The sequence below is a fragment of the Aquarana catesbeiana genome, linkage group LG04 (genome assembly GCF_042186555.1).
Source record: "Aquarana catesbeiana isolate 2022-GZ linkage group LG04, ASM4218655v1, whole genome shotgun sequence".
NCBI classification, from domain to species: Eukaryota; Metazoa; Chordata; class Amphibia; order Anura; family Ranidae; genus Aquarana; species Aquarana catesbeiana.
Window position 1 is genome coordinate 677,200,608 of NC_133327.1, and position 22,202 is coordinate 677,222,809.

Sequence of the window (22,202 nt, forward strand, 5' to 3'; positions counted from 1 at the left end):
GGACTTGTAGTTCTGCAACAGCTGGAGGGCCGGCAGTTTGAGACCCCTGCACGGTCCGAGGTTCACAACCACTTTAACCGCTTGCCAGCTGCCCTATAGCAGTTTTACTGCTACAGGGTGGCAGCTGTGTGCTGGATCACGTGTGTGTGTGTGTGTGTGTATGTATATGTATATGTATATATATATATATATATATATATATATATATATATATATATATATATATATATATATATATATATATATATATATATATATATATATATATATATATATATATATATAATATTTTTGTATGTGTGATCTGACACTTCTGGGTGGGGGGCTTGGGTGCTGCCTGTGGCTCACTTCCACTGTCATTACACACACAGCTATTCTGGGTACTTGATGACCACCGATCGTTGGGCAGAGAGCGAGAACTGCGATCTGCCTAGTTTACGTTCTGACAGGAGGGGTGGTGTTTGTGTTCCTGCAAAGCATCTCTTTCCCCTAGTAAAAGCAACATACACAGTACACATAAACACTGGCTAGGCACACAGTTCACCCTCTGATCGCCCCTGATGTTAACCCCTTCTCAGCCAGTGTCATTAGTACAGTGACTGTGCATATTTTTAGAACTGATCCCTGTATTCGTGTCACTGGTTCCCAAATGTCCGCCGCAATAGCGCAGTCCCGCTATAAGTCACTGATCGCCACCATTACTATTAAATGAGACAAATAAAAATATCCCATAGTTTGTAGATGCTATAGCTTTTGCACAAACCAATCCATATACGCTTATTGAGATTTTTTTTTTAAACAAAAATATGTAGTAGAATACATATTGGCCTAAATGTATAAAGAAATTCGATTTTTTTTTTTTTTTTTTTTATTGGATATGTTTTATAGCAGAAAGTAAAAAATACACTTTTTGTTTTCAAAATTGTCGGCCTTTTTTTTGTTTATAGCGCAAAGGATAAAAACCGCAGAGGTGATCAAATACCACCAAAAGAAAGCTTTATTTGTGGGAAAAAAAAGACATCAATTAATTTAGGTACAGCGTCGCACAACCGCGCAAATGTCAGTTAAAATAACGCAGTGCTGTATCGCAAAAAATGTCCTAGTCATGAAGGGGGGGGGTAAATCTTCCGGAGGTCAAGTGGTTAAAGTGGTTGTAAAGGCAGAAGGTGCATTCTATGCATTAAGATAAAAAGCCTTCTGTGTGTAGCAGCCCCCCTAATACTTACCTGAGGTCCATCTAGATCCAGCGATGTTGCACAGGAGTCTCGGCTGTCTGGGACTCTCTTCCTCATTGGCCGAGACAGCAGCACAGCGCCATTGGCTCCCGCTGCTATCAATCAAATTCAGTGAGCAAATGAGGAGAGAAAGGGGGTGGGTCAGGGCCACGGCTCCATGTCTGAATGGACCCAGGGAGCTGCGGCTCGGTTTGGGTGCTCCCATAGCAAGCTGTTTGCTTTGACTTAACAGGAGAAGGAGCACCAGACAGGGACCTGAGAAGAGGAGGATCTGGGCTGCTCTGTGCAAAAGACATGCTTGTTATTTTTAATAAAAAAAGAGACTTTAGTATCACTTTAAGTCAATAACCGTCTTTCCTCTGAAAGGGCACATTTCCACTGATAATTGGGGCACTGATAATCATTGCCTCCTCAGTGCTGCTGATCAGTGCCCATTAGTGCAGCCTCATTGGTGCTCATCGGTGCCCATGGGTGCAGCCTCTTTGGTTCCCATGGGTGCAGCCTCTTTGGTTCCCATGGGTGCAGCCTCTTTGGTTCCCGTGGGTGCAGCCTCTTTGGTTCCCGTGGGTGCAGCCTCTTTGGTGCCCGTGGGTGCAGCCTCTTTGGTGCCCGTGGGTGCAGCCTCTTTGGTGCCCATGGGTGCAGCCTCTTTGGTGCCCATGGGTGCAGCCTCTTTGGTGCCCATGGGTGCAGCCTCTTTGGTTCCCATGGGTGCAGCCTCTTTGGTTCCCATGGGTGCAGCCTCTCTTTGGTGCCAATGGGTGCAGCCTGTTTGGTTCCCATGGGTGCAGCCTCTTTGGTGCCCATCATTGAAGAAAAATTACTTGTTTTGAAAATTTTATAGCCGAAATGATTTTTTTTTTTTCAAAATTTTCAGTCTTATTTTCATTTGTTTAGCAAAAAATAAACCCAGTGGTGATAAAATACCACCAAAAGAAAGCTCTATCTGTGTCAGAAAAATGATAAAAATTTCAGTTGGGTACAGTGTTGCATGACTGCGCAATTGTTATTCAAAGTGCGACAGCGCTGAAAGCTAAAGATTGGCCTGGGCAGGAAGGGAGGGTGAAAGTGCCCGGTAGGCAAGTGCAAAAAGGGCAGCCCACACCCAGGGGCGAATGCTCATAATGCAAGCAGTCTGCTCTCTGAGTATTTGTCCCTGGACTCATACTTGCCCTAAACGTTGGTACCACTCAGTGCGCTGTCCAGCTGTGACGGCTTTCAGCCTCTCATTGAGTTTATAAGGGTGCTGTCAGCCGGGGCTGGACGGTGCTGATCACATCATATCAGCCTAGGCAAAGTCACTGATTGGTTGAGGATGGCGTTTATTGGTAAAAGGTGGAGCTTTTCTGAGAATGTTGCTGTATATTGCTAACATGTCAGGAATGAATTAATGCAAGCTTGTAAAGTTCAACTTTAATTCCAGACACCACTTTGTAGGCGACGCGCCCATGTGTCTCCTGGTGGAGCGAAGCTGATCTGTGGGCAGAGTGTGGAGGGTACGGGCAGAGTGGCATTTTTCCGGGAAGATTTGTATGATGGCGACCCATGTTATGGAAGGGTGTAGAGAGGCTCGGAAGTTCTGGGCAGGTTGCTTCATTGCCTCCACGTGCGCGGTCGCACTTCTCATTCCTCACGCTGCTCAGGTTACCAGCCCTGCCAGGTCTTGTCTGGACGTGGGAGGGTAATGGAGTGTTTTTGTCTTGTGTGTGTTTTTCTGGCGTACGACTGCTCTCTGCATTCTTCCAGCTACGAGTCAGAGCGGCACGCTGTTTCTAGCCTCCGGGCACAAACTTTTTTACAGGAGACATGAGAAGGGAGGGGCAGCGCTACGCGTGTCTTCACCTGGTTACACCTGGAGCCCACAGGCGGGCCTCATGAGGGGTGGAGGAGGGGAGGACGCTTCTACACAAATAGATCTCTACCACCACCTGGTGCTGGGGGGGCCCACTACAAGTGCTCAGTACCACAATGTACAGTATATACCGTCCACTGCCCGTCCTGAGGGTGAGAGGGCTCTGTGTGTGCTGCCCGTCCTGAGGGTGAGAGGGCTCTGTGTGTGCTGCCCGTCCTGAGGGTGAGAGGGCTCTGTGTGTGCTGCCCGTCCTGAGGGTGAGAGGGCTCTGTGTGTGCTGCCCGTCCTGAGGGTGAGAGGGCTCTGTGTGTGCCGCCCGTCCTGAGGGTGAGGGCTCTGTGTGCTGCCAACGTGGAGGCTGATTTTTCTGTTTTGTCTGTTTTACCTTAGTTGGTACTGCATTGAGTAGTAGAAGAAAAAACTGCGCTAAGTCAAATACTAACAAACATTGAAATACATATTGAAAAAAATTTTGATTTACACAGCAACTGTAAAAAAATATATATGATCAATAAAAAATGTCCAAAAGCAGCAGCTCACAATGTGAAAACACAAATAAACTGCATTGAGTGTTTATTGGTAGAGCAGTGCTACTATATCGTGACAGCTCCCTGTGGTGACAGTTCATTTTGCTGGCTTTTGTGGAGCAGTGCTCTATGGTTATGGCTCCCTCTGCTGGTTGTTATAGGTCAGTGCTCTTTGGCTATGGTTCTCTCTGCTGGCTTTTGTAGGGCAGTGCGTATGGTTATGGCCCCCTCTGCTGGTTGTTGTAGAGCAGTGTGTATGAGGACAGCTCCCTCTGCTGGTTGTTGTGGAGCAGTGTGTATGAGGACAGCTCCCTCTGCTGGTTGTTGTGGAGCAGTGTATGAGGACAGCTCCCTCTGCTGGTTGTTGTTTAGCAGTGCCCTCTATGGTGATGGCTCCCTCTGCTGGTTGTTGTGGAGCAGTGCCCTCTATGGTGATGGCTCCCTCTGCTGGTTGTTGTGGAGCAGTGCCCTCTATGGTGATGGCTCCCTCTGCTGGTTGTTGTGGAGCAGTGCACTCTATGGTGATGTCTCCATCTGCTGGTTGTTGTGGAGCAGTGCCCTCTATGGTGATGGCTCCCTCTGCTGGTTGTTGTGGAGTAGTGCACTCTATGGTGATGTCTCCATCTGCTGGTTGTTGTGGAGCAGTGCCCTATGGTGATGGCTCCCTCTGCTGGTTGTTGTGGAGCAGTGCCCTCTATGGTGATGGCTCCCTCTGCTGGTTGTTGTGGAGCAGTGCTGTATGGTGATGACTCCCTCTACAGGTGGTGATGGTGGCGATTTGTTGTAGAGCAGTGCCGCATAGTGACAACTCCCGCTGCCAGGTGTTCTGAAGTAATACTGAAATGGTGATGACTCCCTATGCCAGTTGTTGCAGAGCAGTGATTTATGGAAGTGGCTCCTCAGCCTGTTGTAGGGCTGTGTTTTAGGAGATGGAGCTTCCCCTGATGGTTATTGTAAAACAGTTCTGTGATGCCTTCCTTCCTCTACTGGTTGTTGTAGAACACTGCTGTTTGGTGACGGCTCCCTCCTCAGGTTGTTGTAGGGCAGTGCAGAATTGTGACAGCTCCCTCCTCTGGTTGTTGTAGGGCAGTGCAGCATGGTGATGGCTCCCTCCTCTGGTTGTTGTAGGGCAGTGCAGCATTGTGACAGCTCCCTCCTCTGGTTGTTGTAGGGCAGTGCAGCATTGTGACCGCTCCCTCTGACTGTTGTTGTAGGGCAGTGCTGTATGGTGATTGGTCCCTCTGCTGGTTGTTGTAGAGCTGTGCTGTAGTATGACGGCTCCCTCTGCTGGTTGTTTTAAGGCAGTGCTTTATGGCAATAGTTTCCTCTGTTTGTGCTAGTTAATACCAGTCTGAGTTCTGTTGCAGGTGTGGCACTGGCAACTGGCAAGCCCTTTCTTTCTCTGGTGCACTCCACCAAGATAAGAGTAGGACGGCGTGGTTATGAGGATAGGGTTGCATGTGTCAGGTGGAGCGGGTGAGAATGGGGTGGAGTGGAGGACAGATAGGTGTGCTCCAGGTGATGGTGATGGTGTGTTGAAATGGACATTAGGTGTAAATCAAGTGGGGAGGACGGGGATAGGACAATGGCTGGCACTCGGGTGCTGATTTTGCCATGACAGGTGTCTGTGCTCACATTTCACAGGTATAATGCGGATTCCAGCAGCTTGAATTACTTCAGTGTGACCAGGCTTCGGTACAAAGACCGCAGATCCCTCTGGAGATGGCAGCATGCGAGTCTGCAGAGGAGTGTCCTTATCAGGTGAGCCTCCTATCCTGTAGCTGACATATGTCGATATCTCCTATCCTCTTGCATTAGATGTTATCATGATCTCACATTCACCTGTTACTGCCATTTTCCTGATCTTGTACCTGGACTACTTATTCCCATATCTCCCTTCCCCAATCCTGCCATTATCCCAATATCTCACATCGCTGTACCTAAATTCATCCGGATATATCCCCTCCCTCTTCCTGGCCTTATCCCAATCTCTCACCCCACTGTACCCAAGAGTATCCGGATATATCCCCTCCCTCTACCAGGTATTATCCCAATGTCTAATTTCCATGTGTACTAGTTGCAGTTTGCATGCTGGATGCACATTCTGTGTTGCGCACAGGTTTTGCCTTTTTCAGGTTGTGCATTGTGTGCTAGGTGCAGATTGTGTGTTGCGGCTCTGGTATTCCTTTGTAAATGTTGGAATGTGTCTCACTGGCAGTTGAGGGGGCCGTCTGGCTGCTCCAGCTCACTGTTGTTTGAAGTCTCATGTGAAATTCCTTTAGAGTCACCTGACTTGCACTTTGCTCATTCTTCTCTCTCACCAACTCATTTCATTATTCCCCCTGTTCCCTTCTATCTCCCGTTCTCTGGCCTCCTCACTCTGCTTTACTAACGCTCTGGCCTCCAGGCTCTGCTTCCCTGACTCTCCAGCCTCCTTGCAATGTTCCCCTAACCTTCCAGCTCTGGTCTCCTTGCTCTACTGCCCTGACATTCAGGAATTTCCGCTCTGGAGCCCTCACCCCAGGCCTCCCAGCTCTGTAGCTCTCGCCCTCCTCGCTCGGTTGCCCTCGCCCTCCTCGCTCGGTTGCCCTCCTCGCTCGGTTGCCCTCCTCGCTCGGTTGCCCTCCGCGCTCGGTTGCCCTCGCGCTCCCTCGCGCTCCCTCGCGCTCCCTCGCTCCCTCGCTCGCTCCCTCGCTCGCTCCCTCGCTCGCTCCCTCGCTCTCTCCCTCGCTCTCTCCCTCGCTCGCTCCCTCGCTCTCTCCCTCGCTCCCTCCCTCGCTCCCTCCCTCGCTCCCTCCCTCGCTCCCCTCGCTCGCTCCCTCGCTCGCTCCCTCCCTCCCCCCCTCGCTCCCTCCCCTCGCTCGCTCCCTCCCTCCCCTCGCTCGCTCCCTCCCTCCCTCCCCTCACTCGCTCCCTCCCTCCCTCCCCTCGCTCCCTCCCTCCCTCCCCTCGCTCCCTCCCTCCCTCCCCTCGCTCCCTCCCTCCCTCCCCTCGCTCCCTCCCTCCCTCCCCTCGCTCCCTCCCTCCCTCCCCTCGCTCCCTCCCTCCCTCCCTCCCCTCGCTCCCTCCCTCCCCTCGCTCCCTCCCTCCCTCCCTCCCCTCGCTCCCTCCCTCCCTCCCCTCGCTCCCTCCCTCCCCTCGCTCCCTCCCTCCCCTCGCTCCCTCCCTCCCCTCGCTCCCTCCCTCCCCTCGCTCCCTCCCTCCCCTCGCTCCCTCCCTCCCCTCGCTCCCTCCCTCCCTCCCTCCCCTCGCTCCCTCCCTCCCTCCCTCCCCTCGCTCCCTCCCTCCCTCCCTCCCCTCGCTCGCTCCCTCCCTCCCTCCCTCCCCTCGCTCGCTCCCTCCCTCCCTCCCCTCGCTCGCTCCCTCCCTCCGCTCGCTCGCGCCCTTCCTTCGCGCCCTCCCTCGCCATCTTTGCGCGCTCCCTCACCCTCCTCGCTCCCTCTCCCTCCTCGCGCCCACGCCCTCATTTTCTCGCGTCCTCTCCACCACCCTCTGACTTCCTTCTTCAGTTGCCTTGCCTTCTGGCCTACCTGCCCTGCTGCCCTCACCCTCTGGCCTCCCTTTTCTGATGCCCTTGCCCCCCAGTCACCCTGCCCTCTGGGAAGCATCTTTTGTTGTGTCTTTCTGTACACATTGATTCTGGTATATAACTTGTGTCTGTCCTTTCTCAGGAGTCCTGATCAGAAGAGGATCTTCCAGCTGATCCCGGGTCAAGCTCTTGCGGTGAGTCAGAGCAGCCATCACATACTGGGTGGCTGGGGTCCCGGATTGGTTCTAACGAACCGCTTGTTCTGTATTACCTTGTGGAGCTTCAAGCGGCTGTTTTAACTGAACAGAACCAAGTCTCCAATGCAAATCTATGTGAACTCCCATATACCTTACACAGCCGTGTGTGCTGTCTCTCCTATACGTTTACCCCTGGCACTTACTGTACTCTTATGTATGTGCACTCGCTGCACAGTGCATGGCACTTTCAAACCATGCCAGGACAGTCCTGCACAGTTTGAGAAGTGGTTGTGTACAACTTTCTGTATTGTGTCACATCCTGGGTGTGTGATGTTTGATGAATGAGTTGACTGTGTATCCACCGCCCCTCCCCCCACTTTGTTCTGTTTGTCGGGTTGATTGATCAGAGTTCCTCCACTGACAGATCAATACTCAGCCTGTGGCTCCCTGTACTGCGTGTTCTGAGTGCCATGTCTTTACTGTGTGCCCTGCACTTAACATCCTGACACCCTCTGCCTTCACAGAATCGCTTCTCGTGGATCCAGAATGAGCAGCATTGCCCCTTCCAAGAAGCCGTACCGAAAGGCTCCTCCACAGCACCGAGAGAACCGTCATGACCCACCTGCAGCACGGGGGGAGGAGTCGCCAGAGCAGCCAAGTAAGGTAACTGCACTTCGGGGCCCTATTTACCAGAGAACTTGTTTCAGTAGAGCCGTGGCTGTGGAGTTAAAGGAAGCCGAAGGCTCAGATATTGGTAATCTTAGCTGTTCCTCCTCCTGGTCTCTAGCGTCCAGCAATGATAAGGACACCGACTGGGGGGGTACGCGAGGGTCAAGGTCACAGACGTTGCTCCGCAGGGTGAAATCCCTCCGCAGTCGGGGAAAACAGACCCGAGCTACGCGTCTCAGGGGGCTGCGACGGTTCCTGAGCCGCAGCGAAGAGAATGTCGCCGCGTTGGAAGAGGTAAAACATGAGGGCAAAAGCCGCAGCCTGGAGCGCAGCCTGGTCTTCAAAGAGCCGGCAGAAGTCCTGGCACCAAAAAAAAAAACGCCAGTCAGCCACCTCTCAGCCTCTAAAAAGTATCCTGAAACACCCAGGCACCCTTAACATCGGCAGCAAACTACATCCAGGCCAGGCCCGCTCCGAGAAACCGCGATCACCCCTTGCTTTGTCACCATCTCAAGGGGATGCAGGGAGAGGCGGGTCGCCATCACCAGACAGAAAGAGCCAGCAGGACAAAGCAAGCTTTTCCAGGTTCCTGGATGAGATCACCTCTAGAGTATTGAGCCCGACAAACCTGCAGGCTGGCAGGCGGAGAGGAGTCGGTGCCAGCACTGATGATGAAAGCCCAGGTTCTATAAGAAGGACACCTGGAAACAGCACCAGAGCTGTGATAGAGGATGGACCCGAGAAGAGTTTAGAAAGGGCAGGGAGACGGAGATCCATTTCTCCTGCTCAACAAAGAGGCCAGAAAAGGTCACCCGATACCAGGCAGAGAACAAAGTGTGGGCCAGCCGAATCCGACCATCCAGGGTCGTCATTTTCTGGACACACTTCCACAGAGTCAGAACCCAAAGAGGGGTATAGAGGGAAATTGGCCACCCAACAAAACAAGGAGCCTTCCCAGACCTCGTCAGAGCTCGGCTACTTGGATACAGAATCCCTCTCGTCGGTTTCTCACTGGAGTCCTGAGGGGAAAAGCCCCTCACCCCGTGCATCACCTTCACCTAATACCACACGAAACAAGGTCAGTTCCATGTCACCTTTGTGTCCCCTATAACATGGATGTTGCCCTGAATTTTACCAGTTGATTTACCTTTCACCCATTATAAAGGCCAAACCATCAAATGTGTAACAGTCACACACTACATTGTTTTATGTGTTTTCTTCATCTGCTTCCCATCATTAGTCTATTTTGTGTCACATTTCCCTGCCCTTTATCTTCATCCTCCCCATGCTTGATATCCTCTTCTCCCTATCCTCCATCCCTTACCTCTACCCCATTGGCAATTTCCTTTTTCCTGGCCTCTATACCCTGCCTTCAACTTTTTGTTTTCTGTCCTCCATCCCCTTGCCTCTACCTCCTTTGGTCAGTTGTCTCTTTCCTGTCCTCCATCCCTGTCTTCTATACCAGTGGTCATCAACCCTGTCCTCAGGGCCCACTAACAGGCCAGGTTTGCAAGATAACTGAAATACATCACAACTGATATAATTTGCTGCTCAGTGATTACATTTTTCTAGTCTGCAGCTCCGCAAGGTAGTACATAAAACCTGGCCTGTTAGTGGGCCCTGAGGACAGGGTTGATGACCACTGCTCTATACCGCTCAACTTTTTCTTTCCTGTCTTCCATCCCTGACCTCTACCCCTTGTCTTCAATTTTCCTGTCCTCCATCCCTGGCCTCTATGCCCTGCCTTCAACTTTTTGTTTTCTGTCCTCTACCCCCTTTCTTCAGTCATTTCTTTCCTGCCCGCCAACCCTTACCTCTACCCCCCATTTTCCATTTTCTGTCCTCCATCAATGGCCTCTACCCCCATTTTCCACCCTCTTTCCTGTCCCCCATCCCTGACCTCTCCCCCTGTCTTCGGTTTTCTCTTTCCTGTCTTCTCTCTCTTGCCTCCACTCCTTATCATTGTCTCTTTGCTGTCCTCCATCCCTGGCCTCTACCCCCCATCTCTCTCTCTCTCTCTCTCTCTCTCTCTCTCTCTCTCTCTCTCTCTCTCTCTCTCTCTCTCTCTCTCTCTCTCTCTCTCTCTCTCTCTCTCGTTCTCTCTCTCGTTCTCTCTCTCGTTCTCTCTCTCGTTCTCGTTCTCTCTCTCTCTCTCTCTCTCTCTCTCTCTCTCTCTCGTTCTCTCGTCTCTATCTTCATCCTCTTTCCTGGCCTCCACACTGAATCGTCCATCATCCTATTCATGTCAGCCATTCCTTGCCTCTACTCCCCATTTTCTATCCTCTTTACGGTCCTACATGCCTGACCTCTACTCCATCTTTAGTTTTCTCTTTCCTGTCTTCTCTCCCTGGCCACCACTCCTAATCATCCTCTCTTTCCTGTCCTCCATCTTGGTCTTCATCCTCCTTTCTGTCCACCCCATCTTCCATCGTCCCTTTTGCTATCTTCACTCCCTGGCCTCTACCTCCTATCGTCGTCTTCTCTTTCCTGTCCTTCATCACAGGCCGCTACTGCCCATTTTCCATCCTCTTTCCTGTCCTCCTTCCTTGACCGCTACCCCTGTCTTCAGCTTTCTCTCTCCCGTCTTCTCTCCTTGGCCTCTAGTTCTTATCATCATTGTCTCTTTCCTGTCCTCCATCCCTGGCCTCTACTCCCCATCTTTTATCCTCTATTTCCAGTCCTCCATTTCTGGTCTCTACTTCCATCCTCTTTCCTGTCCACCATACCTGGCTTCTACACCCGGTCTTTCATGGTCTTCCTTCTTCCTGTCTTCCAACCCTGGCCTCTCTTCTCTGACCTCCCATATGAATACTTTTCATCTTCTGTCCTCTCCTCTGTATCCTTTATTCCACCTCCATTAGCAATCTGCCACATTTCATGCTGTAACCTCCATCTTTGTTCTCTGCTCAGTTTGCCCACCTCGCTCCTCTGTGACCCCATATTACCATTTTTTTTCTGTGCTCCCCTGACCTTTTAACCTTTTGGTTTTACTTCCATAGAGCCCCTCAGATCCTTTTAGACACTGATAGAACCGCTGGCCCTTTCTATTTGGCCTCTTTCCCATATTGATGATCCTGGCATCCATCCCTCCGCTATTTTATTAGTGACGCCTGCTGGGTGTGTTAACTTTCATCACCTACTCTTGGTGCGTTTTAATGTTTTCTAATAGAATTATTCTGATCCTTCACAGCCATATAGGAATCTGTATTCCATATATGAATCCCCATCTGTATTCATCTTATTGGCTTTTATTAGGGTTGTCCCGATACCGATACTAGTATCGGTATCGGCACCGATACCAAGCATTTGCCCAAGTACTTGTACTCGGGCAAATGCTCCCGATGCTTCCACCGATACCTTGACTGTCAGCGGTGATCGGCGCGTGGGGGAGTTACAAGCTTCTCCCCCCGCGGCTTTCAGCTGCTTTAGTAACATACAGCGGTGATCGGTGCTTGTAACTCCCCCACACACGATCACCGCTGACTGTCACCTCATCCCCCTTAGTCCCCCTCCATTCCTCTGTCCCCCTCCGCTGTCCTGCTCCGTTGCTTTGTCCCCCTCCGTTCCTCTGTCCCCCTCCGCTGTCCTGCTCCGTTGCTTTGTCCCCCTCCGTTCCTCTGTCCCCCTCCGCTGTCCTCCTTCTTTGCTCTGTCCCCCTCCGCTGTCCCCATCCGTTCCGGCTTTCCGCTGTCCCCCTCTCTCTTCCTCTGTCCCCTCCGTTCTGCTGTCTCTCCGCTGTGTGAATGGACAGAGTCAGCTGACTCTGTCTATTCACATAACTGAAACATTGTAATCTCCTGTGATTACGATGTGTCAGTTTATGAATGGAGAGGAGCCGCTGTCTTCTCTCCATTCATTGTCAGTGCAGCTGAGGCTGCAGAGAAAGGGACTGGGGAATCTCTATCCTCTGTCTCTTTCTCTGTCTCAAGGGGGAGATATCAGAGGTCAGTTAAGACCCCTGATATCTCACCAAAGCCCCCCAACAGGGCTGATTAAAAAAAAAACACACACATAGTGCAATAAAGAATAAAAAAAAATTAAATTGTAAAAAATAATAAATGTAAATGAAAAAAAAAAAACACACACACACCGTTCACTCCCCCCCCCCCCCCCCCTAAAAAAAAAAAAAAAAAAAAAAAAAAAAAACACTGTCACGTGACATTAAAAAAAAGTATCGGTAATCGGTATTGGCGAGTACTTGAAAAAAAGTATCGGTACTTGTACTCGGTCCTAAAAAAGTGGTATTGGGACAACCCTAGCTTTTATACTGGACCTGTTGTAATGTGCACCAATTGCACCATTTCTAGGAAACACACTTGGCACGACCGACGGATATTCCAGACACATAGGAACCAAAGCAGAGAAATGGGAGGGTATTGGTGACCACCAGTATCCAACTGCGAGTCTCATACAGCCGGGGGGGTCTTAAATTACATTTCATCCTTTCTTTAATTTCCCCATCAGTTTGGAGTGGCTGAGGTTTACCAAATTGTGATGTCTCTGGTATTCTCCCGGTAATTGGATTATCCCGCCATGAGTATAAAAATGGTTGTAAACCCTCACATATTTTACTGAAAAACGTGTTGCGCTAATAATGTAAAGTGCATAAATGAATGACAAATAAATATTCATACAGTATCTCATAAAAGTGACTGCACCCCTCACATTTTTGTAAATTTTTTATTCTATCTTTTCATGTGACAACACTGAAGAAATGACACTTTGCTACAATGTAAAGTAGTGAGTGTACAGCTTGTATAACAGTGTAAATTTTCTGTCCCCTCAAAATAACTCAACACACAGCCATTAATGTCTAAACCGCTGGCAACAAAAGGAAGTACACCCCTAAGTGATAATGTCCAAATTGGGCCCAAAGTGTCAATATTTTTGTGGCCACCATTATTTTCCAGCACTGCCTTAACCCTCTTGGGCATGGAGGTCACCAGAGCTTCACAGGTTGCCACTGGAGTCTTCTTCCCCTCCTCCATGACGACATCACAGAGCTGGTGGATGTTAGAGACCTTGCGCTCCTCCACCTTCCGTTTGAGGATGTCCCACAGATGCTCAATAGGGTTTAGGTCTGGAGACATGCTTTGGCCAGTCCATCACCTTTACCCTCAGCTTCTTTAGCAAGGCAGTGATTGTCTTTGGAGGTGTGTTTGGGGTCGTTATCTTGGAATACTGCCCTGCGGCCCAGTCTTCCGAAGGAAGGGGATCATGCTCTGCTTCAGTATGTCACAGTACATGTTGGCATTCATGGTTCCCTCAATGAACTGTAGCTCCCCAGTGCCGGGAGCACTCATGCAGCCCCAGACCATGACACTCCCACCACCATGCTTGACTGTAGGCAAGACACACTTGTCTTTTGTTCTCACCTGGTTACCGCCACACACGCTTGACACCATCTGAACCAAATAACTTTAAGACAACCTCTGGATATGACGCTGAGCACGTGCACACATCTTCTTTGGTGGACCATGGCGAGGCCTGTTCTGAGTGGAATCTGTCCTGTTAAACCGCTGTATGGTCTTGGCCACCGTGCTGCAGTTCAGTTTCAGGGTCTTGGCAATCTTCTTATAGCCTAGGCCATCTTTATGTAGAGCAACAATTCTTTTTTTTCAGATCCTCAGAAAGTTCTTTGCCATGAGGTGCCATGTTGAACTTCCAGTGACCAGTATAAGAGAGTGAAAGCGATAACACCAAATTTAACACACCTGCTCCCCATTCACACCTGAGACCTTGTAACACTAACGAGTCACATGACACCGGGGAGGGAAAATGGCTAATTGGGCCCAATTTGGACATTTTCACTTAGGGGTGTACTCACTTTTGTTGCCAGCGGTTTAGACATTAATGGCTGTGTGTTGAGTTATTTTGAGGGGACAGCAAATTTACACTGTTATACAAGCTGTACACTCACTACTTTACATTGTAGCAAAGTGTCATTTCTTCAGTGTTGTCACATGAAAAGATAGAATAAAATATTTACAAAAATGTGAGGGGTGTACACACTTTTGTGAGATACTGTATATATCAAAAACTGTAAACAAGAATGTGTTAAACATTCATAAATAATCCAGTAAAGTCCATCAGAAAAAAAAAGAAGAGAAATGCTCTTGCGCAAAAAGTTCCTTTAAACTTGTTTATCAACAACAATCCATATTTCAATGTGGATAGCAAAATCTTCACACCCAGTTCTCAAGCCGCTTACCAGCTACTTTGACCCCAAGATGGGGGTCTGGCCGCACTTTATCCCAGTATCCCCATGGGATGGATGGATATCGGGGGCCAAGATTCCGGGATGCCAGGTTACCATACGACCAGGATGTTCAACAGTGGGCTCAGCCAAAGGAAGAGACAAAGGAGGAACTCGTAGTGTAGTAATTAAAACTCCAGGTTTTTTAAGGTTAAAACTACTTACAAGAAGGCAGGAGACAAATCGCATATAAATCAATCACATGCAGACACTCCAGCCGGTGTAAAAAAAAAAAGTCACTGCTGCAGCTCCTCCCGACTAGTTTTGTTCAAAAGTAACCAGTGAAGTGACTGGCCTCAGGTGATAGACAGAGGTGAAAGAAATCCTCCTACATAAGTTGTATTTGTTTTATCTGCAGTCTTCTCTTCTCTACATCTGGTCAAACTCCAGAATTTATAAAGCTTGTTTGGGGGGGTACTTTCATAGCTGCACCACAAATGTCGATCTGAAATGGAAATACAGATATTATATATAAATATCGTAGATCTCTGCAGATACTGTAACATTTTAAAGGCTACGGATAGTTTGCTTCTGCGGTGAAGCTTGATATGTGCCAAGTGACCAAGTTATATAAACCAGTAATTGTATAATGTAGTGCAATGTACACGGGGCCTTTGATGGGACTGTGGTGGTAAGGGGTACATGGGGCCAGTGACAGGACTGTGGCAAAGAATGGGCATGTGGGGCCGGTTGTGAGGAGTGGTACGTAGAACCAGTGGTGGAACTGTGTGTGGGGGGGCGGGGGGGAGAGAGAGTTACATGTGGACTGTGGTGAGAAGGGATAGGTTGGATCAGTAACGAGATTGTGGTAGAGAGTTGCACATGGGATCAGTGATGGGACTGTGGTGGGGAGGGGAATGTGGAGCTAGTGACAGGACTGTTGTGGGAAGGGGTACATTGGGCTAGTGATGGGACTATGGTGGGGAGGGGAATGTGTGGCCAATGACAGGACTGTAGCCGGGAGGGGTACATTGGGCCAGTGATGGGACTGTTGTGAGGATGGGTTCGTTGGGCCAGTGACGGGGCTATGTCGAGGAAGGGAATGTGTGGCCAATGACAGGACTGTAGCCGGGAGGGGTACATTGGGCCAATGACCGGACTGTTGTGGGGAGGGGTACATTGGGCCAGTGATGGGACTATTGTGGGTAGGGAAATGTATAACCAGTGATAGGACTGTTGTGGGGAGGGGTACATTGGGCCAGTGATGGGACTATTGTGGGGATGACTACATTGGGCCAGTGATGGGACTATTGTGGGGATGGGTACATTGGGCCAGTGTTGGGACTATTGTGGGGAGGGGAATGTGGGGCCAGTGTTAGGACTGTGGTGGGGCCAATGACCGGACTTTAGCCAAATGAGGTACATTGGGCCAGTGGTGGAACTATTGTGGGGAGGGGGATGGGGGGTCAGTGATAGGACTATTGTGGGTAGGGGTACATTGGGCCAGTGATAGGACTGTGGTGGGGAGGGAAATGTGAGGCCAATGACAGTACTGTAGCAGGGAAGGTTACATTGGGCCAGTGATGGAACTGTGGTGGGGAGGGGTACTTTGGGCCAGTGGTCGGACTGTGGTGGGGAGGGGAACATTGGGCCAGTGATGGGACTGTGGTGGGGAGAGGTACATTGGGCCAGTGATGGGACTGTGGTGGGGAGAGGTACATTGGGCCAGTGATGGGACTGTAGTGGGGAGGGGTACATTGGGCCAGTGATGGTACTGTGGTGGGGAGGGGAACATTGGGCCAGTGATGGGACTGTGGTGGGGAGGGGAACATTGGGCCAGTGATGGGACTGTGGTGGGGAGAGGTACATTGGGCCAGTGATGGGACTGTGGTGGGGAGAGGTACATTGGGCCAGTGATGGGACTGTAGTGGGGAGGGGTACATTGGGCCAGTGATGGGACTGTGGTGGGGAGGGGAACATTGGGCCAGTGATGGGACTGTGGTGGGGAGGGGAACATTGGGCCAGTGATGGGACTGTGGTGGGGAGGGGAACATTGGGCCAGTGATGGAACTGTGGTGGGGAGGGGAACATTGGGCCAGTGATGGGACTGTGGTGGGGAGGGGTACATTGGGCCAGTGATGGGACTGTGGTGGGGAGGGGAACATTGGGCCAGTGATGGGACTGTGGTGGGGAGAGGTACACAGGACCTAGAGATGATGAAGAGGTAAAATGATGGCAGTTAATGACCCTCTCCCATTCTTATTTCAGGAGCCGTCAACAGAAGGAGACAGAATCGGGTAGGTTTTCATGCTCTCACTGATTCTACATCATTCAGGCCTTTATACAAAGGGACCTATTTATTATCTGATCTTTCACACAGAAACTACCCAGATGCACCTTGTCAGAGGATTGTAGGTTGTTTGCTAAGGGTTACTACTTTCTGTCTTGTTACACCTTCCCAGCAGACTGGACATTGCAGTACCTTTCCAGTAAGCAGGCTGGATCCTCACTAAACAAGCGCCAAAATAAAATCTGTAACAGGATAAACCACCCACAGATGATATTGTTTTCATTTAGTCTGGCCGAAATGATAGAGACACAATCGCAGGAAGCAGAGCCTGCCTGTATAATAAGCAGATTTGACCGCCATAGAGATATATATATATTTGAGGTACTTATGTAGCGCTGTCAGTTTATGCAGAGCTTTACACATATTTTGTACATTCACATCAGTCCCTGCCCTCAAGGAGCTTACAATCTAAGGTCCCTAACTCACATTCATACATACTGGGGACAAATTTAGACAGGAGCCAATAGCCTACCAGCATGTCTTTGGAGTATTTCAAGTCTTTACACAGTTATTGCAGCAGCGGACTTAGAAATGGTGAAATGTATTGTAAATGGCCCCTGTGGTGGCGTCTGCTCCCATCAGGAGGAATCCCAGCGCTGTCACCCCCACCCGAAGCCATATTACGTCCTGCTATTCACAATGAAGTGTCAGCTCATCCCTCTTCTATATTCTGAATGGAGGGGGTCACATGACTCCCAATGCAATCTGCAGAGAATAAATCTAGGCCACGGGAGGGTGGGGGGGGACTCCATAGAGAGAAACAAGAGAGGGGGTTAACTGGTCTCCATAGTAAGGTGCTCCAGGGGGGAAGAGCAATCAATGATGAAGCTGGTCACTCTGTTGGAGGGATTAGATGAGGCAGCATTGCTGTGATAACCCCTGTCTGCAGAATGCACACTGTGACCTCATTCAGTCAAGAAAACTGCCATAACCCAGAGCAACCAATCCTTAGTCAAATATCCAGGTGACCCCATTGCTGGTTATAATCCAGATTGAGGGAATGATTCTTGGGGTGGCATTATCCTGTGATCTTATTAAACATTTTTACCATAATGTCCACACTGAATCAGTCATAAACATTCGGTGTGTTGTTCCCACTATGTCCGTCCTTCCAGGCCGCTCTCACATGAATTTGATTTATTATTACAGGTACTTGCAAAGTGCCAACGATTTATGCAACACTTTACATATACACTATATTACCAAAAGTATACGTTTACACACACATGAACTTTAATGACATCCCAGTCTTAGTCTGTAGGGTTCAATATTGAGTTGGCTCCGCCCTTTGCAGCTATAACAGCTTCAACTCTTCTGGGAAGGCCGTCCTCAAGGTTTAGGAGTGTGTCTATGGGAATGTTTGACCATTCTACCAGAAGGGCATTTGTGAGGTCAGGCACTGATGTTGGACGGGAAGGTCTGGCTCGCAGTCTCCACTCTAATTCATCCCAAAGGTGTTCTATCGGGTTGAGGTCAGGACTCTGTACAGGCCAGTCAAGCTCCTCCACCCCAAACTCGCTCATCTATGTCTTTATGGACCTTTGTGCACTGGTCCAAATCATTTGGCAGAGGGGGGATTATGGTGTGGGTTGTTTTTCAGGGGTTGGGCTTGGCCCCTTTAGTTCCAGTGAAGGAAACTTAAGGCGTCAGCACACCAAGACATTTTGGACAATTTCATGCTCCCAACTTTGTGGGAACAGTTTGGGGATGGCCCCTTCCTGTTCCAACATGACTGCGCACCAGTGCACAAAGCAAGGTCCATAAAGACATGGATGAGCAAGTTTGGGGTGGAGGAACTTGACTGGCCTGCACAGAGTCCTGACCTCAACCCGATAGAACACCTTTGGGATGAAGTAGAGCGGAGACTGCGAGCCAGGCCTTCTCATCCGACATCAGTGCCTGACCTCACAAATGCACTTCTTGAAAAAATGGTCAAACGTTCCCATAGACACACTCCTAAACCTTGTGTACAGCCTTCCCAGAAGAGTTGAAGCTGTTATAGCTGCAAAGGGTGGGCCAACTCCATATTGAACCCTACGGACTAAGACTGGGATACCATTAAAGTTCATGTGCGTGTAAAGGCAGGAGTCCCAATACTTTTTACAATATAGTGTATATGTATGTATATGCGTGTGTGTGTGTGTGTATATAAATTTATATAAAATTGTACAGTCACATCAGTCCCTGCCCTCAAGGAGCTTACAATCTAAGGTCTTTTATTGGTTGAACTAGATGGACTTGTCTTTTTTCAACCAGACTAACTATGTAACTAAGGTCCTTAACTCCATAATCATACATGCACATACTAGTTTGGACAGGAGCCAGTTAACCTACCAGCATGTCTTTAGAGTGTGGGAGGAAACTGGAGTACCCGGAGGAAACCCGCGCAGGGAGAACACGCAAACTCCAGTGGTTGGGATTTGCATTTGGGTTTATGAAATCTGACAATGCCAATGACTGCTTTGGAAAAATGTTATCTGTCCGTTTTGCTGGTCCTCTGGCTTCAATTGAGTCGCTGTCCTTGTAGAAATGCACAGCTAGAGAAGCCATAACTCCTGATCTGTGTACCCAGCAGAGCGTGTCCCTGACAGCCGCACATGAATGATTTAGTGTGGAACACTAGCGCTGTGTCTTGGTGTAAAGTTACACTCGCTCTCCAGTTACCACCAGATGAGACTCTGTCATTGTGTCATTGTTCCCCCGCACATTCTGCTATATAGATTGCATTCATCATTATCCTCGAAGACTTGCATGGGGCTCCATGAAAGGTAATGAGGTTGATTTACTAAAGATAAATAGACTGTGCACTTTGCTCTTGCAGAGTAAAACTGCACTTGTGGTTACTCCAGAGCTTAGTAAATGAGGTAAAGCTTCACATTGTAAAGAATACCCAATCACGTGCAAGGAAAAAAAAAAAAAAAAAAAGCATTTTTGCTTGCACATAATTGGAAGTCAGTAGGTCTTTCCCTCATTTACTAAGCTCTGGGGCAAATGCCCCTGCAGAGTTCAACTGCACTTGTAAAGTGGACAGACTATTTGGCTTTAGTAAATCAACCCCATTAACTGTAAACCAGCAGTGCATAGCCGCCTGCAATCAGTACTACCCCCAGAGGACGGGTCATTTGGTGACCACTGAGAAACATACATAAATGTTCTTTTGTTTTTGTATTGGTTGAATGCAGATGTTGGGCCCGGTGTCCCCCAATCACTGAAATCTGTGGGTTCTATCCGGCATCCTCTGAGTTTATTGTCACAGTCACCAGGCAGTGTGTCTGCGGATTTCCCAAATGGTGGTGTGTGATCGGTGTGTCTATGGTAATCTCACATGGTGATGTCAAATTGGTAATATTGCATTGCGGTGAGTGATCGGTGTGTCTGCGGTGATAGCACATGGCGGTGAGTGATCGGTGTGTCTGCGGTGATAGCACATGGCGGTGAGTGATCGGTGTGTCTACGGTGATAGCACATGGCGGTGAGTAATCGGTGTGTCTGCGGTGATAGCACATGGCGGTGAGTGATCGCTGTGTCTGCGGTGATAGCATATGGCGGTGAGTGATCGGTGTGTCTGCGATGATAGCACATGGCAGTGAGTGATCGCTGTGTCTGCGGTGATAGCACATGGCAGTGAGTGATCGGTGTGTCTGCGGTGATAGCACATGGCGGTGAGTGATAGGTGTGTCTGCGGTGATAGCACATGGCGGTGAGTGATAGGTGTGTCTGCGGTGATAGCACATGGCAGTGAGTGATCGCTGTGTCTGCGGTGATAGCACATGGCGGTGAGTGATCGGTGTGTCTGCGATGATAGCACATGGCGGTGATTGATCGGTGTGTCTGCGGTGATAGCACATGGTGGTGAGTGATCGGTGTGTCTGCGATGATAGCACATGGCGGTGATTGATCGGTGTGTCTGTGGTGATAGCACATGTCGGTGAGTGATCGGTGTGTCTGCGGTGATAGCACATGGTGGTGAGTGATAGGTGTGTCTGCGATGATAGCACATGGCAGTGAGTGATCGCTGTGTCTGCGGTGATAGCACATGGCGGTGAGTGATCGCTGTGTCTGCGGTGATAGCACATGTCGGTGAGTGATCGGTGTGTCTGCGGTGATAGCACATGGCGGTGAGTGATCGGTGTGTCTGCGGTGATAGCACATGGAGGCGAGTTATCTGTGTCTGCGGTGATAGCACATGGAGGCGAGTTATCTGTGTCTGCGGTGATAGCACATGGCGGTGAGTGATCGGTGTGTCTGCGGTGATAGCACATGGAGGCGAGTTATCTGTGTCTGTGGTGATAGCACATGGAGGCGAGTTATCTGTGTCTGCGGTGATAGCACATGTCGGTGAGTGATCGGTGTGTCTGCGGTAATAGCACATGGCGGTGAGTGATCGGTGTGTCTGCGGTGATAGCACATGGCGGTGAGTGATCGCTGTGTCTGCGGTGATAGCACATGGCGGTGAGTGATCGCTGTGTCTGCGGTGATAGCACATGGCGGTGAGTGATCGGTGTGTCTGCGGTGATAGCACATGGAGGTGAGTGATCGGTGTGTCTGCGGTGATAGCACATGTCGGTGAGTGATCGGTGTGTCTGCGGTGATAGCACATGGCGGTGAGTGATCGGTGTGTCTGTGATGATAGCACATGTCGGTGAGTGATCGGTGTGTCTGCGGTGATAGCACATGTCGGTGAGTGATCGGTGTGTCTGCGGTGATAGCACATGGCGGTGAGTGATCGGTGTGTCTGTGATGATAGCACATGGCGGTGAGTGATCGGTGTGTCTGCGGTGATAGCACATGTCGGTGAGTCTGTGGTGATAGCACATGGCGGTGAGTGATCGGTGTGTCTGCGGTGATAGCACATGGCGGTGAGTGATCGGTGTGTCTGCGGTGATAGCACATGGCGATGAGTAATCGGTGTGTCTGCGGTGATAGCACATGGCGGTGAGTGATCGGTGTGTCTGCAGTGATAGCACATGGCGGTGATTGATCGGTGTGTCTGCGGTGATAGCACATGGCGGTGAGTGATCGGTGTGTCTGCGGTGATAGCACATGGCGGTGAGTGATCGGTGTGTCTGCGGTGATAGCACATGGCGGTGAGTGATCGGTGTGTCTGCGGTGATAGCACATGGCGGTGAGTGATCGGTGTGTCTGCGGTGATAGCACATGGCGGTGAGTGATCGGTGTGTCTGCGGTGATAGCACATAGCGGTGGGTGATCACGGTGTCTGCGGTGATAGCACATGGCGGTGAGTGATCGGTGTGTCTGCGGTGATAGCACATGGCGGTGAGTGATAGGTGTGTCTGCGGTGATAGCACATGGCGGTGAGTGATCGGTGTGTCTGCGGTGATAGCACATGTCGGTGAGTGATCGGTGTGTCTGCGGTGATAGCACATGGCGGTGATTGATCGGTGTGTCTGCGGTGATAGCACATGGTGGTGAGTGATCGGTGTGTCTGCGATGATAGCACATGGCGGTGATTGATCGGTGTGTCTGTGGTGATAGCACATGTCGGTGAGTGATCGGTGTGTCTGCGGTGATAGCACATGGTGGTGAGTGATCGGTGTGTCTGCGATGATAGCACATGGCGGTGATTGATCGGTGTGTCTGTGGTGATAGCACATGTCGGTGAGTGATCGGTGTGTCTGCGGTGATA

The 22,202-nt window shown here is 50.0% G+C and overlaps 1 protein-coding gene across 2 annotated transcripts in view; it reads left to right on the forward strand.

The window, feature by feature from the left end:
• Nucleotides 1-22,202, forward strand: part of TJAP1 (tight junction associated protein 1) — a 63,016-nt gene that overhangs the window by 17,435 nt on the left and 23,379 nt on the right. For both annotated transcript variants that reach the window (XM_073628677.1, XM_073628676.1), the window contains exons 3-6: nt 5,259-5,375; nt 7,286-7,337; nt 7,865-8,003; nt 16,474-16,502. In XM_073628677.1, the coding sequence (XP_073484778.1) occupies nt 7,887-8,003; nt 16,474-16,502 (146 nt within the window). In that variant the 5' untranslated portion in view covers nt 5,259-5,375; nt 7,286-7,337; nt 7,865-7,886. The remainder of the gene's footprint in view (nt 1-5,258; nt 5,376-7,285; nt 7,338-7,864; nt 8,004-16,473; nt 16,503-22,202) is intronic.